The sequence below is a fragment of the Alexandromys fortis genome, unplaced genomic scaffold, assembly GCF_014885135.2.
Source record: "Alexandromys fortis isolate MF-2015 unplaced genomic scaffold, M_Fortis_MF-2015_v1.1 scaffold_1, whole genome shotgun sequence".
Classification (NCBI taxonomy): Eukaryota; Metazoa; Chordata; class Mammalia; order Rodentia; family Cricetidae; genus Alexandromys; species Alexandromys fortis.
In genome coordinates this window covers 23,080,892-23,103,247 of record NW_026067927.1, presented here as the reverse complement: position 1 = coordinate 23,103,247, position 22,356 = coordinate 23,080,892, and the positions used below count along the sequence as shown (strand labels likewise).

General features: G+C 48.2%; 1 protein-coding gene and 1 pseudogene across 2 annotated transcripts in view; both read right to left on the bottom strand.

Annotated features, from left to right (window-relative positions):
• Positions 1-22,356, bottom strand: part of Bco1 (beta-carotene oxygenase 1) — a 45,420-nt gene that overhangs the window by 8,467 nt on the left and 14,597 nt on the right. The window contains exons 6-11 of one of the 2 annotated variants that reach the window (XM_050144085.1): positions 21,926-22,149; positions 18,449-18,706; positions 8,818-8,923; positions 7,142-7,236; positions 5,657-5,768; positions 2,658-3,260 (exon numbers count right to left, since the gene is read on the bottom strand). In XM_050144085.1, the coding sequence (XP_050000042.1) occupies positions 3,031-3,260; positions 5,657-5,768; positions 7,142-7,236; positions 8,818-8,923; positions 18,449-18,706; positions 21,926-22,149 (1,025 nt within the window). In that variant the 3' untranslated portion in view covers positions 2,658-3,030. Of the gene's footprint in view, positions 1-2,657; positions 3,261-5,656; positions 5,769-7,141; positions 7,237-8,817; positions 8,924-18,448; positions 18,707-21,925; positions 22,150-22,356 lie in introns of those variants that run through there. The other variant, XM_050144087.1, reaches the window with a different exon arrangement.
• On the bottom strand, positions 10,513-12,497 carry LOC126502804 (40S ribosomal protein S24-like; annotated as a pseudogene).

Below are 22,356 nucleotides of genomic sequence, written 5' to 3'. Positions count from 1 at the left end.
AAATGACAAACTTAGATGACTATTAATATATAATTCTCAATATCTATCTAACTTAAAGACCAAAGGTATTTTCAAGTGACTCCAGAAGTACCACCCATCCCAGATGCTCCTCTCAATCACCAAGAACAGGGAAGTCTTGCTCATCCTTAGCCTGCGTGGATACAATGTTGCACACCTCTTAGATCCAGTAGCTAAGAAAAGGCTCTACTTCTTGGCTGGGACTCAACCTTGTAAGATGCTTTTCAAGACAGCCCTGTGTGATAGTAGCCATGAGTTTCAACCTCCAGAGGGAAGAGGAAGCATAGAGGCCCCAAGGTGTCTCACTGTCAGATGATGTAGATGGTGGGGATGGCAGAGTTGGTGAAGGCTTTTGTATGTGTGTCCTGATTTGCCACAGCAGACTTCTGGGTGTTTCAAAACCACCCGACAGATCTTTAAACAGAGTAAGAAGGGATCAAAAGTGTTTTGACTTAACCTGGACCAGCAACCTGTTCCAAGCTGAGAGCCTTGCAACCAGTAACTTTGGTCCCGAGGAAACAAGTATGAATCAACATTGCAAACGTGGCTCAAAGGCATGAAGGTTTCTCAGGAGCTGATTTGTCCAGGCAACACCTCCAGCTTGTCCCAGCACCGGACTCACCCTAGAGAAACCTGCTGTGGCTACCACCACCACCTGTGAGCCTTCACTGCCTCTGACACCCTGGTCTTGGACTGTTCCTGGAAGTATAGCTCTTGAGGACAGCAATAAACAAACCTGGGGAGTCTCTCTCAGGACTTCCTGTTCGTCCATCTTGCCCACCCACACGCTTCATCACCAGGAAGCCTGGGAGGAGGTGGAGGAGGGGCTGTTTTTGTGGGCCTTTGGAGAAAGGTGCATGCATGGAACTCTGAGCTAAGTGCCCTGGTCTGTGGATGTACGAAATGTAATGGGATTATAGGACACTGGACCCAGACAAATCGAATATCCTGTCATCAGTCTTCAGTGTTTTTTTTGAAACTGAGACAACAGGGTCTGGTGTGCCAGCCTCGCTCACCAGTATGGCATTCCAGCTGTCATCTTAAATAAGGTCAACAAACCACCAACGTTGTTTCCTCCCTGCAGAACTGGGTGCTTTCTTGAGATTAGGTCTGGGTGCTCTCTGGCAATTGGGAGCATGGAGGTGGGGACACAGCCACCTCACATTCCACTCTACCCTCAAACATTTAAAGCAGAGGCACGGGTGGGTGAGTGACTGACACATTTGCCACATCGCTTTGCGCCACCCAAACCCAGGCTCTGATCACGTTTCCTTTAGGCCACTGTCACTGACATCCCCAACCTTCCAGGGGCTGAAGGACTAAGTTTCCCACAGGGGACGAAGGGGAAGGGCTCCAGCGGTCAAGGCTATGTCGCTTGCTTTAGGTACCCACTAGACTGTAAAGGTTGCTCAGATGGCCATGACCTGACTTGTTTGCAATCCCAGTCACTGTCTTGCTTGGGTACTTCCTTCCACTCTGCCCCACATGTCTGGTCCACCTTGAAGCACATCCCGGATGCCCTCTTTCCCTTCAGCCGCTGATACGCTCTGGCTCTCAGGCCAACCCGGCCTTGTCCTCCACCCTGAACTCTTGCCCTTATCCTGTCAGTGCCTGTTCAGTGTCCCCTCCTGCAGAGAAAGGTCTCTCTCAAACCTGTCAGTCACTGGTCATACAACTGGGCGTCTTGCAGGCCGGGAAAGTTGAAGTTCTGCAGCCTACGTTATGGGCTCAGAAGAACTCGAAGAGGCAGCCATATAAAAACAAATAACCTCTGAACAGATCTTCAAGTTTGTTTGTTTTTTCTCTTATATTCTATGTGAGATGACCGCAAAGCATCATGCCCTCCTGGTCATGTGACTTATGAACAGGGCTTGGCTGAGAAAACCAGAGGCCACACCCACAATCTAGTCCATTAGAAAGGAGAGAGGGGGGAGAAAAGAGGCTGATGGAGCAAGGAGCAGTGACGAGCCCCACCTTTTCTCATGCTCACGGCTACTTGTTCGAAGAACAATGATAACATGGTTAATATAATTCTTGATTCATGTTCAAGGTCTTTTGCATGTATATATGTATGTACCTGTGTGTGTATATGTGTGTGTGTGTATGCATGCAAATATGTGTGTGACTAGAAGTGGACACTGGGTATTTCCCTCCATCCTGCTCCACCTTATTTTCTGAGACAGGGTCCCCCACCATTTGCTGAGTGTGTCAATTCAATTAGACTGTCTGGCTGTCAAGCCCCAGAGAACTTCCTGCCTCTGCCTCCCCAGAGCCTGGGTGACAGGCACATGCTGCCATGTCCAGCTTTATGTGGGTAGCTATGGGAGGGGGCAGGGTGCCTGAACTCAGGTTCTCGGGTTTGTGTAGCCAGTATTCCCACCGACTGAGCCACCTTCCCAGTTCCCCAAGGTCTAAATAAGAAGAGAAAGGGCTTTCTTAATTATACCAGAACTGACCGCGCAAGACTTGATTTCTCTGCAAGGGTTCTAATACAATGGAATGAGAGCTGTCTCCGTGGATTATTTTAGTATTTGCACCAAAAATACCAGCAGGGTGAAGTGCGTGGCCACCTCCACCCAGAGAGAGGTGCAAGCTTACTCACTCTCCCATTGCTGGGATAAGATCCCTACAAAAGCGACTCAAGGAAGCGCGGGCTTATTTTGGCCCTCAGGTCCCGGTATGGTCTATCATGCGGAGGAAGGCAAGATGTCAGGAGCGTGGGGCAGCTGGAGGCGTTGCATCCACAGTCAGGAAGCCGATGAATACTGATGGTCGGTTGGCTCTTTCCTTTCTATTCAGTCCGGACTTCAATTCATGGGATGGTGCGGCCCACAATCAAGGATCTTCCTTGCCCAGTTAGCCCAGTATAGAAACTCTCGCACAGCCAGGCCTATACGTTTGTTCCTAAGTGATCTTAGATGCTGTCAAGCTGACAAATGTCAGCAATCACCCTTTTACTGTCCCCAGGTACCACCAGAGAAGTCCTTCTTACTGTGGCCCAATCCTGACACGTCAGGCCTGTTGGGTGATAGGGGCATCTGAATTTTCATCCTCCTGCATCATGGCAGGGGTCTGGTTTTCTGCACTCCTGTCTACATCCGGGATAAACAAGCCATGCAGGTCCAGGTGCATGTCTGCATCCACAGAAGCACGAGCCAATTCCGTAAAAGTTTTGGCGTCCAGAATAAGGAGAAAAGGCAGCTTTTGGGGATCAGTAGAGACAATGGCTGATAGGATCACTCCTACAGGAAGACAGACAAAACCCAGTTTATTTTCACTCGCAGAGCTGAGAATGTGATCCCGGGCCTTCTCGCAGGCTTGGCAGCTGCTCTACCCATGAGCTCCACTCCTGCTCCTAAGAGATACCTAACAGTGTCCAATGTATAAGCTCTGCGCATCCTCCACCTGGAGAGGGACATTTCTCAGAGGTGCCTCTCAGTCCTCTGTCAACTCATTCAGGATCCAAACAGAGGGGAAGAGGATATAGGACCTGCTGTGTTGGCAGAAGAGAAGTCCCGGACTGGAATCAGAATACCAGTCCAGGATAGCCACTTCGCCTCGCTGATATTTAGTCTCATCTCTGCACTGGAGATAATTCCTACCAACCTCCAACCTCACAGGGTGCCGAGGGGATCTGCAGGGCGGTCTCTGGAAGCACCTCGTTCATTTTCATGTATATTGAAGAATGCTCTTTTTCTATTGTTTGAAACCTCGAGTGTGGAGAGACCCAGCCAGTTCCAGGAGCATGCTTGTAGTAAGATGTGCCACTCAGCTGAGCAAAATTGAATTGCCAAAGCATTTGCATTTGTGCTGTTGTTGCTTTGTTTTGAGACAGGTCTTACAGCGTAGCCCAGGCTGGTCTTAAACTCCCATCTCCCTGCCTCCACCTCTCCGAGGCTGGGATTACAGGCCACATGTTGGTATTTACACCTCGCTTGTGCTGGTGCTGGAAAGAATCCAGCTCATCTCCTGGTTATATTGGCAATCCCAACCTTTGCCTGTAAACTGGAACATTCTCTATCCTCTGCCCTCACTTACAAGGTATAGCGGGGTTAAAGAAACTTTCAGGAAATACCCGAGATACCTCCCAAAGGACCTTGGTTGCTGTAGCCGAACATGGGTGACGTCAGATTTGGCCTGGATTCAAATCCAACCTCTGCATATGGGGCACGTGACTTTGGTCAGTTTGCCTCACTTTGAGCCTCCCTTTGACGAAACGAGGACAATGTCACTCCACACCCAAGGAGAGAAGGCGTGAGAAGCAGTTGGCCAGCCAAGTAGGGGACTGGTCTCAGTAGGAGTGGATGCTAAACAGTCCCTCGCCTCGGAGATGGCGGTGACATGGGATCCCCCTTCTTGTGTGCCAGGCCAGAATCAGTGGGAAGTCAAGGCCAGGTGAAACGCCACTCCTCTCACCTGAAGGAAGAAGCTGGCAGCCTCAGTGGGACGGCCTGCCCTCCCCTGCAGGTGTGGGCAGCTCCATCCCTGGCTTGGCCGGGCTGGTGTCCCCACCCATAGCTTATTAGCCTCCCTAGCATCCCCAAGGCTGTGGGCAGGGCGTTTTTGAGGCAAAGGGGGATCAGATTTTGATTTGGCTATGTGGAAACCCACATTTCCCAGGTGCTAAGAAAACTTCACATGCATGTAAGAGAGATCATTTGAGATTTGGGGACCAGTCCTTGTGATGAGCTTTAAAACCTAAAGCTGCACGTTTTGAGCGAGTGTGTGTCACTCAGTGGAAAGGTACAGGCACGTGTAGCAGAGAGTTTAAACCTTGCCCATAGAAGGTCTGGCCTTTGTCACAGTCTGACCTATGAGAATTTTTCAGAGGCTGTGGGCCATGCCAGGTATTATATTCTAAAACAGTCATTCGTCCATCCATCTGTCCGTTCATCCATCCATCCATCCACCCATCCAATCATCTTCCTATCTATCTACCTACCTATCTTCTTGCTGTTGCTTTTCGAGACACGGTCTCAGTAGTTCAAATTCTCTGTGGTCGCTGAGAATAACCTTTGACCCCTGATTGTTTTCTGTCTACCTCCCAAATGCTGAGATCTCAGACATACCTACCATGCCCCACTGACAATGTGATATATGATGGAGCCTAGGACCACACGGTCCCTGCTTGGCCTCTGAGAAGCTAAACACCGAAGTCATCCATACAGGGTATCAGTCACATGATGTGAGTGAGCCATGGTAAAATCTCTGGATACAGAGGCTCGGGCAAGCTTCCCTGGCTGGAGATGCTTGGTTATTAGAGGTTAACACTATGGGTGAACCCACTCGGAAAGGATGACCAGGGGCTCTGTCCTGGCCCTTCCTGCACCCCATCCTATGTGTCCACTCCAGACTTTTGCTAATTTTAGTCTATCCTCTTTCACTGTGATAAGGCATAATCTTTAGAATGACTGCCCATGAGCTCCAGGGTCCTAGTGAATTCCAGAACGCAGGGGTGAGAGACCTTGAGCTGGCACTTGACATCAGAAGCAAGTGTGGTCTTGGGAAGTTTGTAATGTGGTTTTGCCACTGACACACCTAGACTCCTCATCAGGCCACCGACTTGTGGGGTGCCTCTGGATGGTGCCTCTGTCTGGTGGGCGATCACATCACATGGGCTCCCTTCCCCCACTCTTACCATCATCCTCATCCTTGGCTCCTGGCGTGGGTACAAACACGGGTTCCGCTGGCCAGCAGCACTCCTCACCCCACTTTAAGGAGGACTTTGTCAGAACATCGTATTTTAGTATCTGTGTATGCAGAGAAGAGAAAGATGGGATTCTGTGTGTGCAAGCACACTGACTCTGGGAGCAGGAGGGCAGAAAAGCCACAGGGGTGAGACTGCGCCCTCAAACCTACACGTGTGACATCACCTCCAACGCAGTCACAGAAAGGGAAGAACCAAACTTCCTCCCCCAGTATCAAACACGGGGCCCACATAGGGCTGAGACTCAACAATCATGAATATTTATGGTATTTGGCACTATCTCACAATGTTTTAAATTACATAATTAAGGTGTTTAATGCCACTAATTAAAATATGATACAATTCTTTTGTTGCTTTGAAAGTGGAAGCTCTGGACTACAGCTGGGGCGGCTGTGGAGCCCCTGCCCAGAACACCTGAGGTTCTGGTTTGAGTTCCAGTATCCAAAAACAAACAACAAATAGAAAGGAAAATTCCCATAATCTCTCACAGGCCGATTCCTGTAGGGTACAGAATTAGTGGGAGTGGCTTGGCGTGTGCTCTGTATGTGTGTGTGTGTGTGTGTGTGTGTGTGTGTGTAAACCTTAATTTTTGCTTATGAGTATTTTGTACCATAGATATTTCCTTTTTTTTGTTTTTTTTGTTTTTTGTTTTTTGTTTTTCAAGACAAGGTTTCTTTGTAGCTTTGGAGCCTGTCCTGGAACTAATTCTTGTAGCCCAGTCTGCCTCGAACTCACAGAGATCTGCCTGCCTCTGCCTCCTGAGTGCTGGGATTAAAGGCGTGCCCCACCACTCCATGGCAATATTTTAATTTTTAAAATCATTTTTAATTCATTGTTTTATTTTTACCATATGTAACATATATGTTAGTGGGGGGGCACTCATCAGTGTATCATGCCACAGCACGTATGTGGCAGAGGACACAAGTTGGTCTCTCACTCTACTATGTAGGTTCCTGGGCTCAAACTCTGGTTGCCAAGCCTGACAACACTGAGCTATCTCATCTGCTCTGCGTTTTTTTTTTTTTTTTTTTAATGCAACTAAAAATGTTGACATGAAAGAAAAGTATTGTCTGACCAGCACTTTGGACAGCACCGGACTATAGTAAATACTGACAAATAGTCACTTAAAAAAACAAAATTAATCCTCCAGGCTCCAGTGACACCCTTCCTGCTGGAGAAGGCGAGCTGGCTGCTGGGGGCAGCACTCCCTGCCGATTCCTTTGCTCTCAGAGCCCACCCCAGAGTGCCACATAACCGGGGCTCACAGTGCAGACGGAACACAGAACTCACGCTTTAGACTTATGCCAACTGTTTTCCCTCCTGAACCCCTTTTCCCAGTCTTAAGCTCAGAGGAGGCTGCTTTGCAGACACTGAGTTGGGTCCAGAGAACCCAGCTTGCGCACACAGGGATAGTACCTTGGTCGGAATGGGACTCCACTGAACTTCAGCAGCAAAGATGTAGCGATAGGGCTTCCCGTTGTGAGCATAATTTATCCGAGGGAGTTCTAGGCCTGGAGAGGACGGGACACTGATGAAATCCCATCACTGGGGTGGGGAACTTCCCTCTTCAGGCCAAACTGGGCCTTGTTCATAGGAACAGTTCCCAAGTACCACCCCTGACCTTGATTCAGACCCAGATTACTTCAAAGGTGGTCACGGGTAGGGAGGGTCCTTGATAATGATGCCGACCCTGCCAGAAGGTTCAGGAGTGAGGAACCACACACCAGGGGGCTTTAAATGCACAAGTGCCTGTAATTATCCATGATAGGAATCAGAGAATTACAGATTTCAATCAGAGGCTGCTGCAATTTTTAACACCCCCTCTGTGTGTGTGTGTGTGTGTGTGTGTGTGTGTGTGTAAGTGCACATGAGTATGAAAACAGACTCCAGAAACCACTGGGAGGAGTGTCATTGCATCATATAAAATAAATCTGGTACCTGGGTTTGTGCAGTCACTGTGTAAGTACTAAGAGACACTAAGGCAACAGGATTGTCACAGGTTCAAAGCCAGCCTGGCCTATAGAGTGAGACCTTGTCTAAAATAAATAAAATAAAATCGGTAAATCCTACTATAATATGTATAAAAAGAATATTTACAAAGGATTTTCCCAACATGGGAAATGTCTATATGATAAGGTTAAGTGTAAAAGGCTGGCTATAAAGTTCTGTCCCTATGTCATAAACAGGAAGTTCAGAAGTATTGCTGGGGTCAGCACTGCCTGCCAGCTGATACTCCATCTTGCAACTTTTAATATTTCTATTACTTTTTGTCCATTTTTTTGTGTTTTAAGACAAGACCTATTAGAGACTCCGCAGGCTTTTAACTCACAATGAAGTTGAGCAAGACCTTAACCCCCAACCCCATCTCTCAAGAGTTGAAATTGCAGGCATATAATCTGCTTTTGTTTGTTTATTTTTTGAGACAGGGTATGTGGCTTGGGCTAGCCTGGTACTCACAGCAATCCTCCTGCCTCAACCTCCTGATGCTGAGATTATAGGCATATACCACCACACCCAGCTTCACTGTACACTTGAAAGTATGAAATGCAGATTTCTCTACACCAGGCTTTGTAAGACACCAAGTGCAGAAACTCAGCTCTGTGGGACAGTGGCACTTCCCAGAGAGCTCTTGGCTGGCTCCTGTTTAGGGTAAGGCTATTTGGCACCCAGGGATGTTTCTGCCCATCCTCCAATGCCAGCACTGCCCTGCCACAAAGAATACCAACTCCACATGTGCCTGAGGAACACGGGCCCATGGGTGTGGCTCCTATTCTGTGGTTTGACACTCCGTGTGTGGCTCAGCATCTCTCAGGCTCACTGGGCCAATGATGCCCACTTTGTAGAAATCATGGCAGTTTAGAGGGAAGAGACGGGACCTACTATGCCTATTTAATACATCACAACCATTTGTATACATCCACTATGCTTGTCATTCATCTAAGGACTATAAGTGCTGGGAGCTATCCAAGAAAGATCCCCAAATTCTTTTCTGGGGTCCCAAGAGCCTTCTGTGCTCTTCCCTATCCCTGCATGAAAGGGAGGCATCACAGAGAGGGGTTCTGGGCCTCTCAGTGAGAAAGAATGTATCCTACCTTCATAGAGAACTTCAGGCTGGCAGTAGACATGACCTTCTTTCTCCTTCAAGGCTGTTGCTCTTGTAGATGTCGCCTTGATTAAATTTGAGCCCACTTCTGCATTCTGAAAAGAGTAAGTTAAAAACAACAACATAAAAGATTATTCCCACAAACCCTTGCTTGATCATATGCTCTTGAGCAGAGCTTCCAAACATAGCATGGTGCTTGGCCTCTCAGTAACCACAGGAAGCAGCTGTTTCATCGCTGTTATTCTTAGTTAAAGATAGTGAGGTCCACTGGGCAGTGGTGGTACATGCCTTTGATTCCAGCACTCAGGAGACAGAGGCAGGTGGATCCCTGAGCTCGAGGCTAGCCTGGTCTACAGAGCAAGTTTGCGGACAGCCAGAGCTATACATAGAAACCCTGCCTCGAAAACAGCAGCAGCAGCAACAACAACAACAACAATGAGGATTGGGGCTGGAGAGATGGCCCGGCTTTTCCAGAGGACCTGAGTTCTAGTCCTAGTACTACAAGGTGGCTCACAAACATCTGTTAACTTCAGTCCCTGGGATCCAATGCCCCCTTCTGGCCCCCAAGAGGCACTGTATACAGAAGTGCGGGGACAAAAAATACAAATCACCGATACAAGTTAAATAAATACATTTAAAAATGCAACCATCGCTTTAAAATGAATGGGGATTGGCAACAGGAACAGACTCTTCCAAAGCTTACAGTCAGAACCTATCTAAGCTTTTTATCTCTCTAAGGAAACAATATGCTCCAAAGAGAATATTCTTTTTTTTTTTAAATGCTGGATGATTCACCCGCAAAAAGCTGCTTCCATCCTCCGACGGGTGTTTGCGGAGTCTGCAGTAACAGATAATGCTAAGGATGTTACAGTGAGAGACTGCCTGGGAACAAACAGCACACTTGGTCTGAGCCCAGCCACGTATGCTAATGAGGTACACTGGGACGGGAATGTGAGAAAATGTGACAGATCTGGACAACAGAGCAGGTAGGGGAGGAGACTTCCCTCATTGTCACATCCTAAGCTTGAGACTTTGGGGCAAGTAATTAGTGTTTCTGTGGTCCGAGGTCCTTCTGTGTATCATGAAGATAATAGTATGCACGTCTTCGACTGATTGCAAAGATTAAGTGGCATCATCTGCCAAATGGTTCGCAGTAGAACCCAGATAAACATTTTTGTTGATGAGGACATTTTTGCGGCAACACAGTAGGTCTACAGTATCACTCTCAGAGGATTCCTTCCAATCCCTCCATGATGTCCTGAAACTCAGATAACACGAAGACTTTGTGTAAGTGTTGCAACCAACAGCATTGCAACTAACAGCACTGACCTGATAACCGAGACAACTACAGAATGACTAATAGGTGGGTAGCATATAGAGAATGGATACATTGTATAAAGTGATGTGTTGTGTTCTGAGCAAGTCTGAGATCAGAACAGAAGGCAATTTAAATGCAATGTAAGTATCTTTTCTTTAGAGGGGGCCTTTCTTCTTTCCCTCCCTCCTTCCCTTCCTCCCGTCTTTCTTCTCCCTCCCTCCCTCCCTNAATCACTCTCAAGTCTAATATAACTCCTTTTGATGGGCTTGCTTAGAGTTTTAAAGAGGAAGCAGGAAGATTTTCCAGTGAGGTTGAATCCAGCATCAAGAATAGCAACGAATGGTGTGTGTGTATGATCTTTCTTTCTTTCTTTCTTTCTCTCTCTCTTTCTTTCTTTCTTTCTTTCTTTCTTTCTTTCTTGAGACAAGGTTTCTCTGTGAAGCCCTGACTGTCCTGAAACTTGCTCTGTAGACCAGGCTGGCCTGGAACTCACAGAGATCCTCCTGCCTCTGCCTCCTGAGTGTTGGGATTAAAGGCGTGCACCACCACCTCATGGCTAGAGGGGGGGTCTCTCACTGAATATTTTTGGAGCACACTTGGTTCTGAGCCACTGCATGGGTGGAAAGAGAAACCAGATGATAGAATACCATTAAATTATTATTACTATGGCTGACTTGTCTATCCAAATTTTCAACATCATTTTAGCATTAAAAACAACCTGTTTCTTCTCTGTCGGCATGTGCATTACCTAGTGTATGTGTGGTTGTGTATGGAACCAGTGTTTGGAGCTCGGTGTCTTTCCTCTGTGGGCATGTGTTATGTGTCTAGTGTGTGTGTGCTTGTGTATGGAGCCAGCGGTTGGCCCTCGGTGTCTTTTTCCATTGCATCCCCTCTTGTTATTTTTTCACATGCAAATTTCTAGATTTTAGAAATCTGTCCCACCACAACAGAAAAAAAAAAAAAACCACATGGCAGGGTCTCTACTCCTTTTGCTTTTCAGCCTCTGCGGTCCCCCTGATCTTCCTCAGTCTGTACCCACTTTCCCTTCCATGCTTCCTGGAAGTCATCTTCTAGTATAGGCCAAGTCTTGCAAGTCTGGGTTTAGGCTCATTCTTCTTTGCATCACCCAAAGAATCATCGATCACACCAAAGCCACTGTCTTGCTCCCACCAAAGTGAGTTCGGAATTCAAATACAAAGATGCTAATTTGTGTGGTCTTATACATTGTGGCTATCTTTTCCTGCATTTCCGTCTTTGGCACTTTGTCTTCCTAGAGCCATCAATGACCATATGTTTCCTCTGAAGCAAAAGGTTAGTCATGAACTTCCTGGTGAGGACCCTCAGATCATTATTGTGTCCTTCGTGATGGTGGGTCCTTGAGCAGCTAAGCGGGGTGGAGAGGGTTCCACCTCTTAAGCTTCCTTTGATACAGGTTTCTTACTGAACCTGGGATCCATCAATTATCTTTACTAGCTGGCCAGACAGCTTCAGAGATCTGCTTGTCTCTACATCTCCAGTGCTGGGATTACAGGTACTCAATGCCATGCTTGTATTTCATGTGGATACTAGGGACGGAACCCAGTTCCTCATGTTTGCGTAGCAAGGCACTTTGTAGACTGAATCACCTCCCCAGCCCCCCAACAACCTACGTGAATGGCAGCAGCTCTTTTGCTGGGAAAGAGAGAAAGTTAACCACATCATGGCAGCTGAGTTGAAGGGGTCTTTGGAGATTATTCATCTAGTTCAATCCTTTGATTGTTAGGAGCAGAAGCTGAGGTTCGGAGACGGAAAGTGACTTATCAAAAGTCATACAGAGAGAAGCAAAGCCTGGGCTCATGCCTTCACATTGAGATTCTCTCAGAAGCATGAGTATTTTGGACAGAGGGCGGAGCGAGGGGCCCTTTCCCATAGGTCTCAGCTCAAACATCTTCCTCCCTAACTGCTCAATCTGAACCTGCTGTGTCCTTGGCACAGCAGTCCAGGCTCTGATTATTTCATTCATGAAGCTTTGTCCCTCTTTGTGGTCATTTTTTCCATGACATCAGAGACCAGATTTCCTTCAACGCATGACACACAGCACCCAGGAAGTGAATATAAGACTTAATAAGCTTTTCCTTACTTCCAGTGGTCAAGGGACAAAGAACATGCATGCTTTGCAGTTTGGTTGAAGAATCCAATGAAACCAAGTCTGTGAACCAAGTAGCCCCTTGCTGGGTACATTGTAACAGCTTATACTGGGCCCGTGGCTTGCTAGGCACGTGACAGCAGCACCCTGTGCCAGCCCCTCCCTGCCCAAGGCATGTCCAACCTTGACTCACAGGGAGTTGGTCTACAGAGACTGTTCTGGCTCCAGCCTGAAACTTGTCAGACTGGTTAAGGGATAAACTTTTAATTTTCCACACACAGCAGTAACCTAACATGACTTGGCTGCTTTTAGCAGCCAACTCTGCTCAACGTTGACAAGAAATCAGCCAGAATTTAGCGAAAAATCCCAAAAGTTTGCCCGCAATCCTGATGCCAGAGGGAACTTCCAGGGGGGGAAGCAGTGAGCTCAGAAATCTGCCCCTACCCCCACTCCCATGGAGATACCAGCTTCTGTGTGGAATCAGAATTCATTTAACTTGCTATGTGAGTTTGAAAAGACCCTTGGCCCCAGTGGGTTGGCTTCCCTGTCTGTAAATGGGGTGCTGGGTGAAACACAGTGGGTTCTGCCTGATCTCAGAAATTTATGGTTATGTAAGCATCTGGTCCCCAGCCAGAGTCATTGTAGTTAACAACAGAATGAATTCAAATCCTGACACAATCCCAACGATGACTCTTTGGCGTTGGGCAAGCAACTTTCCCTCTTAACTGTAGACTTCAGGATAAAGAATAACTCGTTGGGTTGCAGTATGAATCGGCAAAGCGGTGAACCATTCTTAAAATTTGTAGGGCCTGGAGCAATAGACCAAGCTGAGGCCCACAGGCCCTAGGCCCAAACCTTGCACACTGATTAAGTAAGACCAAATCGTTCTCCTACCAAGACACATGGGTCTTTGTCACGGGGAGCTGTTCTGTCTAACACACGAGCTCTAAAACCAACCTATTTTAATGCTCGCAGCTCTCCTTTTTCTGGAAAGAGAAAGTTTGCTGCATTTCCATAGTTGGATTGCAGGGGTCTTTAAAGATTGACCCAGTTCAAATCCCTCAGTCTGTAGCAAAGGAAGCTGAGACCAAGAGAAGGAAATGAAAGAGAGAAGAGCCACATGCGGCTACTGAGACTTTAGAATGAGGTAAAGTGAGGTTGAAACTTCCATGGACCCCAATGCTAGCCACATCTCCAGGCTCCACCACCACACCGGCAATTGATAGCTACCGTGATGGACAGGGAGAACATTCCAGCAGCATAGCAGGTTCTGGCTCATAGGCTGCCCTGGAGGAAGAAGTACGAATGGAGATGTCCAGGACCCCTTAGCTCTCAGCCAGATGAAATGACCCAGTGAGAGCTTCTCATTCCAGGCTCGGACTGGACCTACGCAGATGCCCTGCCCAGGACTCTAAGTCCCAACCAGTCCCACCAGACCCTCATGGGCACACCAGCAACAGTTTCTCAAACAGGTTGGTACCCCAGTTAGCCAAAGTATAGGTAGGTGTGATAAAGAGATGCCTTTTATAGTAGGCATGATCCCTTGGTTCTTAGAACTTTGCTGGAGATAGAAGGGACAGACTGAGGCCTCAGAAGTAACAATCTCAGAGAAGCTTCCTATTGCCAATGTCTCGAGGGAGAAAAGCTATTTCCCACAGGGCCCAGCATTCAGCACACTCTCCACGGATTCTATTTCATCTTATCCTCAGAGATTCACTGCCTTTGGAAACAAAGCCCAAATCTACCGGTCCAGGATCCAATGTCGCTCTGGCTCGCTGCCTACTGTGACAGCCTCTGACCCATGACAGCCAATGCTCACAAATCTATTTCTAACACGCTACGGCGCTCTTCAGTATGAAGGCAGGGCCGTCGCCCCACTGTCTGGACATGCCTAGGTTCCTCCCTGCCACTGCTCCTCCCCTGCAGAGCCACACCTCAGGTGCCCGCAGCCCTACATAAATAGCTGGGGTTGGGGGGAGGAGGGGTTTACACACTGCCTTCCCTTGACCTCAGCTGGTCTGAGGATCAGGGGTGACCAGGAGGTCCTGGATCTCTGAGAATAATCTCCCATCATCTGCTCTGGGTGTAGAGCAATGCTCACTGGGAAATGCAAATGCTGACGGAACTGTGCCCTCTTATAGACCTTGCTTCATGTTTTTCATTCATTCATTCATTTATTTCCCCATGTTTAAGAATTGTTTTTTTTTTTGCCTACAGACTGACTTTTTTATTGATTTTTATTGAGCTCTACATTTTTCTCTGCTCCCCTCCCTGCCTTCCCCCTCCCCTTCAGCCCTCTCCCATGGTCCCCATGCTCCCAATTTACTCAGGAGATCTTGTCTTTTTCTACTACCCATGTAGGTTAAATCCATGTATGTCTCTCTTAGAGTCCTCATTGTTGTCTAGGTTCTCTGGGATTGTGATTTGTGAGCTGGTTATGTTTAAGAGTTTTTAAATGCAAGGATGGCTTGCTGCAAGACAGAGTCCCTGCCCTCCAGGAGCCCGTACTTCAGCAGCAAGAGGTGAATCAAACAAGCCTGTCCTGCCGAGTAGAGTGTCACCCTAGGGGGTATCACAGTGTATGCATGCCCCCAGGGGGCGATGGCACAGAGACCCAAAGGATGAGGAGCTCTTTAGGCCCAGAGAGTTTTTTCAGCCTGTGCTGCAATCACTCAGGATCCTCACGTCCACTGGTACAGTAGCAGGGAGGTTCTGCTGATACTGTCCTGAGCGTGGGCTGGGAAATTGCGGCAGATGACTCCAAATTGTAAGCAGGGAGAACAGGCAGGGCTCTGGAATAGGTCAGTGGGGCAGGCAGAGGGGACACTAATGGGCAGAGGCCCCCAGTAGAGAGCCTCTGAGAAGGACCAATGTTCCTAACCCATGGTTAGGATGGAGCCAGGCCCTCGGAGCAGGGTGTGTGCGGCTGTGTCCACCTACCCAGCTTTCCCATTTGTACAGCCAGGCAGCTGAGTGACTTGAAAGCCAAGAAGCCATCTTTAAGGGACAATAAACAGCAATTAAGCAGCGTGGTCAGAGCCACCCATGCGAGGCTTTGCTCTTCTTTGCTGATTTCAAAGCGCCTGGTGGCTTACAAGGTGGCTTTTAAAGACACACACACACACACCGCTCAAGCTTGGCTCTGAGAAGTAGCCATTCTCCCCCGTGATCAAAGGGTGCAAAGCCTTACATGGGGGCAGGGAGGGAACGTTGTCCCTCTTCTGGCATCGGCCCTGGCCTGAGTTCAGCCTCGTGACTCATGCCCTGTGTGCTCTGTGACACTCTCTGCCTGCACCAGAAGACAGTCCTCGGTGCCGCATTGTGGGGCTTTCCCAGCATAAGGGGTGCAAGAGGTCAGGGCTGGGGGTGACTTTATGGGGTGCCATGGATCACTCAAATAGCCCTTACCATGAGGGTGGTTTTCTGATAGTTTTAAGTGCCCCTTACCCCCATATTTTAGCAGAACTGTGAAACAACTGAACCCAGGGCCTCGTGTTTGCTAGGCAAGCACACTATCATTGAACTATATGAAACCCTTTTCCTAATTGTTAGATTTATTTTTATTTTAAGGCAGGATCTCACTGAGTCGTCCAGGCTGGCCTTAAAATTTCAGGTTTTCCTGCTTCAGCCTCCTGAGTAGTTGGGAGTACAGACCAGCACCAACGAGTTCCATTTAACCACTTCCTTCCTTTTTTTTTCCAATTAAAACAACAACAACAGCAAATTTTTTTTTAAAAGAAGATCTCACCAGGTAGCCTATCAACCCAGACTTGACCTTACAATCTTCCTGCTCCGGTCTCCTGAGTGCTGGGGTTATAGGCATGTACCACCATGCCCAGCTGCTTGGCTCCTTCATTCTTGCCCAATGCCAGATCAGGAATGAAACCCAGTATCTCAGAGTATTAAGCATTCTTTCTACCTCTGACTAACACCCCTGCTCTGGCTAGTTTTATCTCAGCTTGACACAAATTAGAGTTATCTGAAAGTTAATTGAGAAAATGCCTCCATAATATCTGACTGTAAGGCATTTTCTTAATTAGTGCTTGATGGGGGAGGGCCCAGCCTATTGTGGGCGGTGCCATCCCTGGGCTGGTGGTCCTGGGTTCTATAAGAAAGCTGACTGAGCAAGCCATAGAGAGCAAGCCGGTAAGCAGCACCCTTCCATGGCCTCTGCATCAGCTCCTGCCTCCAGGTTCCTGCCCTGTTTGAGTTCCTGTCCTGACTTCCTTCAGTGATGGGCTATGCCAGCCAAAGGAACCCTTTCATCTTCAACTTGATTTTGGTCACCGTGTTTCATCACAGCAATAGAAACCCAAGCCTACATTTATTTTCCGAAGTCAGCCCTTGGGAGGAGGCAGCCTCAGTTGGAGCTACAGACCTCTGCTGGGCTCTCAGATCTCATTTGCGCTCCTCTCCTCTCCGCAGCAGGCAGGGCCGCTTTCCCTGGTGAGTGACATGTTCCCTTTCACACGGCCTAATGACCAGTCAGTTGATTCAAACGCCAACAAAGACATTCTAGATGTGAAGTCAGAGTGATGTGACAAGTGGCAGAGGCCATGGGCAGAGACACAGGGAGAGTTGTCAGAGAGGAAAGAGCCGAAATTGGGGACCCACAAACCTGGGTGCAAATCCTGACTCTTCTGCCCCCTGGACTGGCCCCCCAGCTGGGCTGAACCCCTGCACTACAGAACCCAGAGACGAGTGTGAGAAAAGGCTCCCTGGGTTGTGGAGAGCTGTTCTCCAGGGGGGAGGCCTGCAAGGGTGAACAACCGATTTCCTGTTCCTCTTCGGGTACAGATTCACCTTTAGTGATTGGTCCAGGTTCTAACCTTGCACCGTGGCCAGGGACACGGTCCTTTATCTCTGACTCTCAGTTTTTACAGCTGTAAAACGAGGCTTTCAAGCTTTCCCATAAGTTGCTTTGGTCACCAAGTGATGTAACACAAACCACGCGAGATTAAAACGCCCAGCGAAGCGCCTGGCATGCAGCTCTCCTCTAGTAAGCGGGAGCCACCGCAGTTTAATTGAGTTCAATTTGGTTCCATTTAAATTAATTATGTCATGAAGTCAGTGAGTTCTGGGGCCAGAAGCTTCCTTCTGCTCAGAGCCGCGACAGCAGTACCCTGGCTGAGAAGGTCTCCTGTCCTGAGAGTCCCGACAGGGTGAAGAACGATGCAGCAGGGGCATCATGCAAGCTGGCCATGATGGGTCCCTGGCTGGACCATCCGCTGAATACTCAAGATGGAAACACAGAGAGACGCCTCGGTATATAACTGATACAAAAGGCAGAAGGCAAGATGGTGTGCACACACTTGGCCATGAGAGAAAACCAAGTGTGGATGCACACCATCATATGGGCAACACAGAATACATTGCTGAGTCAGGGAAGCCAGTAGGGCCAGGCCGTGTGCTGGCAGATTCTGCCAGCATAATGGGCTTGGTCAGGTGATATACCTTTAAGGCTGGGAGGAGATCCACGGTTGCCTGGGGTAAGGGGAGAGTTTCTGGGAGCTGATAGCTAAGGGGTAAAGGGGATGGGATTTCTCTAAGGGTTTAAAAACGAATGACAATGAATTGAATACTTTAAATGGATCAAGTCTGTAGTGTGTGGATTATACCTCAATAAAACCGCTAAAAAGATGCAATTAAAATATAAAATGTACATGTACATGTATGTATGTATCTATACACATATGAGGCGTGTCTAAAGAGACCGGAGTCAACACAAACACATTCACAGTGACCATCTTGCATGGTGGGTTTAAAGAGATAATTTGTTTGAGACAAGGTCTGGCTACGTAGCCAAGGCTGGCCTCTACCTCCTCAGTGCTGGCGACACAGCCTATGTTACCATTCCCAGACAGGTTTAAAAAGGACTTTCCTTTTTTCTTACTTAGATTTTCTACAGTTTCTACAGAACATAGCTGCTTTTAGAAAAGCAATGAATTTTTTTTTTTAAGGACTAGTTTAGGGCTGGGGCAGGGATATGTTGCTCAGTGGCAAAGAATTTATCTGTTATGCGTGAGGTCCTGGGTTCTGTCCTCTGCTCTACAAAGCAGAGCAAAGAGAAAAACAAAACAAAGAAAGCCCAGTTCATTTGGAAGTTCAATGTTAACAAGCATCCAGGAAAATTTCAGCCCAGGTTCAGGGCTGTCCAGAGAACAGAGAACACAGTACCTTGTCCACATGGAGCGGTACAGCAAACCTCTTGAGGGTGGGCACTGACGTCATCCTGGAATTCTCCTCGAAGTTCCGGTTCAGGTTGGCCAGGTAGAAGAGCTGATAGAGGCTGCTGTCTTCATAGGCGATAACGTCAAACACAACACAGCCATCCTCCTCATAGGCGTTGACATGGTGGAAGACCACCATGGGGTCCGTGAAGAACTTGGTTGGCACAGGCTTCCTGGTCCTCTGGTCGATGATATGAATGTAAGTCTGAAAGAAGACCCAGTGGTCAGCTCACTCTCTGATATACCTGGCATGGTGACATCGCAGCAGCCAGGCCTGCCCTAGCTTAGGGCCCTACGGATGTCCCTTTCCCCATTCTGAGCTCCGTATTCACCTCAGAATGCCAGGCAGTGCTATTCACAATGGCCAAATTATGAAATCAGCCAAGCTGGCCACACGTAGACGAAAATTTTTTTCACGATTATATTTGTATATATTTGGGAATGCATGTGTGTGGATGAAAGCAGAAGATGGGTAGGGGATGCACACAGTCAGAGTACATGATACAGTTGAATGAAAATACCGGTGTAAATCCACCACGTTATATAATGAGGACTTGCTAATAAAGATTAAGACAAGGGGCTGGGGAGATGGCTCAGTTGGTAGAGTTTTCTCTGAGGACCTGAGTTAGAACCCTAGCACCTGTGTGTAGAAATTAGGAGTCCTGGCGGCCACCTATAATCCCAGTGCTTAAGGCGTGGGGTGGGGCCAAGACAGGAGGGTCTGTGGTGCTTTCTGACTGAATAATCTAGCTGAATTAGCAAGCCACAGGCCAGTAAGACACACTGTTTCAAAAAAATAAGGTAGGTGGTGTCCTAAGGTATCACACACACACAGGAACATACATGCAAGCACATACATACACAATTAAATAAGTAAAAATTAAAACAAAGCAAAACAAAGAAACTGACAGGCAGGTAGGAGCCTTCATTGAACGGCCATACAGAGGCCACAGGAGGACGGCTTTCCCATGGTTCCAGGGGCAGACAGACAAGTTCCCTGGGGACAATTGCGCTGGTGGAACCTGCTAAGTGCAGTCTCCACCTGGAACTGGAGTCCCCAAACATCTAGTGCTCTGCTCTTCGGTCCCCTCTCCCGCACATGCACACACAGCAGAGCAGAGTCCGCTCCCCAGGGCTGCTAGTCACACCCACCCCCACCTGGCCCCAGGGCTGCAATGGAACAGGCCCAGGTCTAGCTAGGGAGCTGCATCTGTCCCAGGGTGACCTGGCTGTGTGCTACCAGGCTGGAATCACCCTGGGTGCTAATTTGCTAGCTCGATGGGTCAGTTGTCTGATACTCCCCATACCCCGTGTATATGTGTGCCTGTGTATCTGTGTGTGAGCATGTGTGTCTGTATGTATCTGTGTGTGAGTATGCATGTGTGCGTGTCTGTGTGTGTCTGTGTATCTGTGTGTGTATGTGTGTATGTGTCTGTGTATCTGTGTGTGAATATGCATGTGTGTGTATCTGTGTGAGTATGTGTCTGTGTATCTATGTGTGTGTGAGTATGTGTCTGTGTATCTGCATATGTGAGTATGCATGTGTGTCTGTGTATCTGTGTGTGTGAGTATGCATGTGCATATCTGTGTGTGTGTGAGAGTATGTGTGTGTGTGTGTGTGTGTGTTCTCTTTTGGCAGTTCTTGCTTAACTTCCTTCCTGAAGGAGGAAGTGGTTTCTTTGGTCTAGCTGTTTTCTTCCCTCTCCCAGAGGCCAGAGGAGAGCTGTGACATCACAGGGGTGGGGAGTGTCAGTGTGGACAGGTCAGCACCAGGGTGATTGGTTTAGGCATTGTCTCCCCTCTGACCCCAAACCCAGGCCAGACACTTGGATATTTTTTATAAAAGATTTCACTCTCTACTGACTTCTAGAGCCTGGGCCCCAGTAGCCCAGGGCCTCCCTAGTCACAGAGTGCAGGCTTATAGCTCTCCAAGCTCCTGGAGCAGGGCAGCCCCAGTGTCTCTGGAGACGGATACAGGGTGTACTCAACTTGAGTAGGCTTCTCTGTCCTGTCCATTCATGCTACAAATACAGAAGTCCTTCTGAGTCCCAGGCGCTTCTTTGGGAACCATAGAGACAAAAAGCCACTCCTTTGAGGACAGTATATACGAGTGAGGTGGAACCCACAGAAACGTAAAATCTGTAATAAAATCTGAAGGATGAAGGGCGCTCTCAAGAAAAAGGCAGTAGTGGTAGAGACCTAGAAGAAGCCAGTGTGGGATTTCCTGCAGGTAGGCTCAGGAAAGAAGGCTTTGGGAGTGAGACCAGTGAGGGAGGAAGCCACCTCATAACAGAGGAACAGAAGATAAAGAGGCCCTTAGCAGGGGGTGAGAGAGAGGGGGCAGAGGAGTGGCGAGTGGAGCCCTTGAATGTTATTCTGAGAAATAGGAAAAACTGCTAGAAGGTTTAAGCAGTGGTTGACCTCATCTGCCCCCTTCTCCTCCTGAGGAGGCAGAGGATGGCCTTACAGGGGGTAGCTGGCATATTTGTACCTAGAGGTTAAAGTGGGCGTGAGTGTCCAGAAGGCACTGAGACAAAGTTGATGGAAAGTGCCTTTCTCCGGGAAAGGAGGGAGGAAGGAAGGTAGGAGAGGGGAGTCTTGTGGGAAGGGGATTTAGAAAAAATGATAATTTTGAGACAAGGTCTCACATAGCCCAAGCTGGCATTGAACTTGCTGTATAGCTGAGAATGACCTTGAACTCTTGACCCTCTTGTCTCTGCTTCCTCTGAGTGCTGGGATTGCAGGCAAGCACCACCCTGCCCAATTTATACAGTACTGGGAATTGAACCCGGGGCTTCATGTATGCTAGGCAAGCATTCTCCCAGCTGAATTACATTCCTAGCCCAAGAAAGAGATTATATATTCGGCTTTCTATACTAGTGTGTTATTTGAATAGATGACACTGAGAATCACTGGACATTTGTCAAAAGTAGCAACAGCAACTAAATAAATACACACATAAGTACATTCGCACGTGTGTTTTAACACCCATTCATGCATGCACATACATGTACACACTCGTGTATATAAGCATGGGACACTTAGGTGTCTCTAACTGAAGGAGATATTTTCACTCAACATCAATGGAACCCAGAGTTATCCTGATATTTAATATCACTGATATCCTGGACTCACTAGGCCCCCCAATATATGACGAGAGTAGGCTCTAACTATGGAGAAAGACTTGATTCCATAGCGGCCATCTGGGGACGGTTTGGGGACAAGTTGTTTGCCCAAGATCACATCCTGTTCCCAGGATATCTGCACTTGGGAGTAGGGACTTCCGAACTCAGGATCACTTTAGTGAACCCATCCCAACACCTGAACTCTCCAGATGGTGGCAGCTTCCTGCAGAGACACACAAAGGCAGTCAATGTTCCTAATAAGCATCCCTGGAGTGGGGTAGGTGACAGGAAGGTCTCACCTTGTCCTCCCTGTGGAACGACATGCAGGAAGCCCAGCTCACTCCCCGCATGTATGCGGTGGCCATTTTGAGGATATCCAGCTTGAAAGGCTGCTCCAGGAAGATGACATAGTTCTCTGTGACTCCGAAGCTGTGGTAGTAGCTGGGGGAGAGGAGTGAGCGGGAGGGGATGGAGCAGAACACTTCCGTGTGCTTCAAGGGGCTCTTCCCTTTCTTCTCGGTGCCTGGAGAAGAGCAAACCTGGGAATGTAGCCGGACAGCACCATCACCTACACTCCGACTGTGTCCTCAGGAAAACCTTTGAGGAAGAGCCCACAAGACCAGATACCACGACGGGAGAGACTCTCCTAGAGCCTGCTTGCCACGTGGAACTCTGGGTCTCCAGCCTGAAAAACCACTACCTTAACCCAGGGAGGCCTCGAGGATCCAAC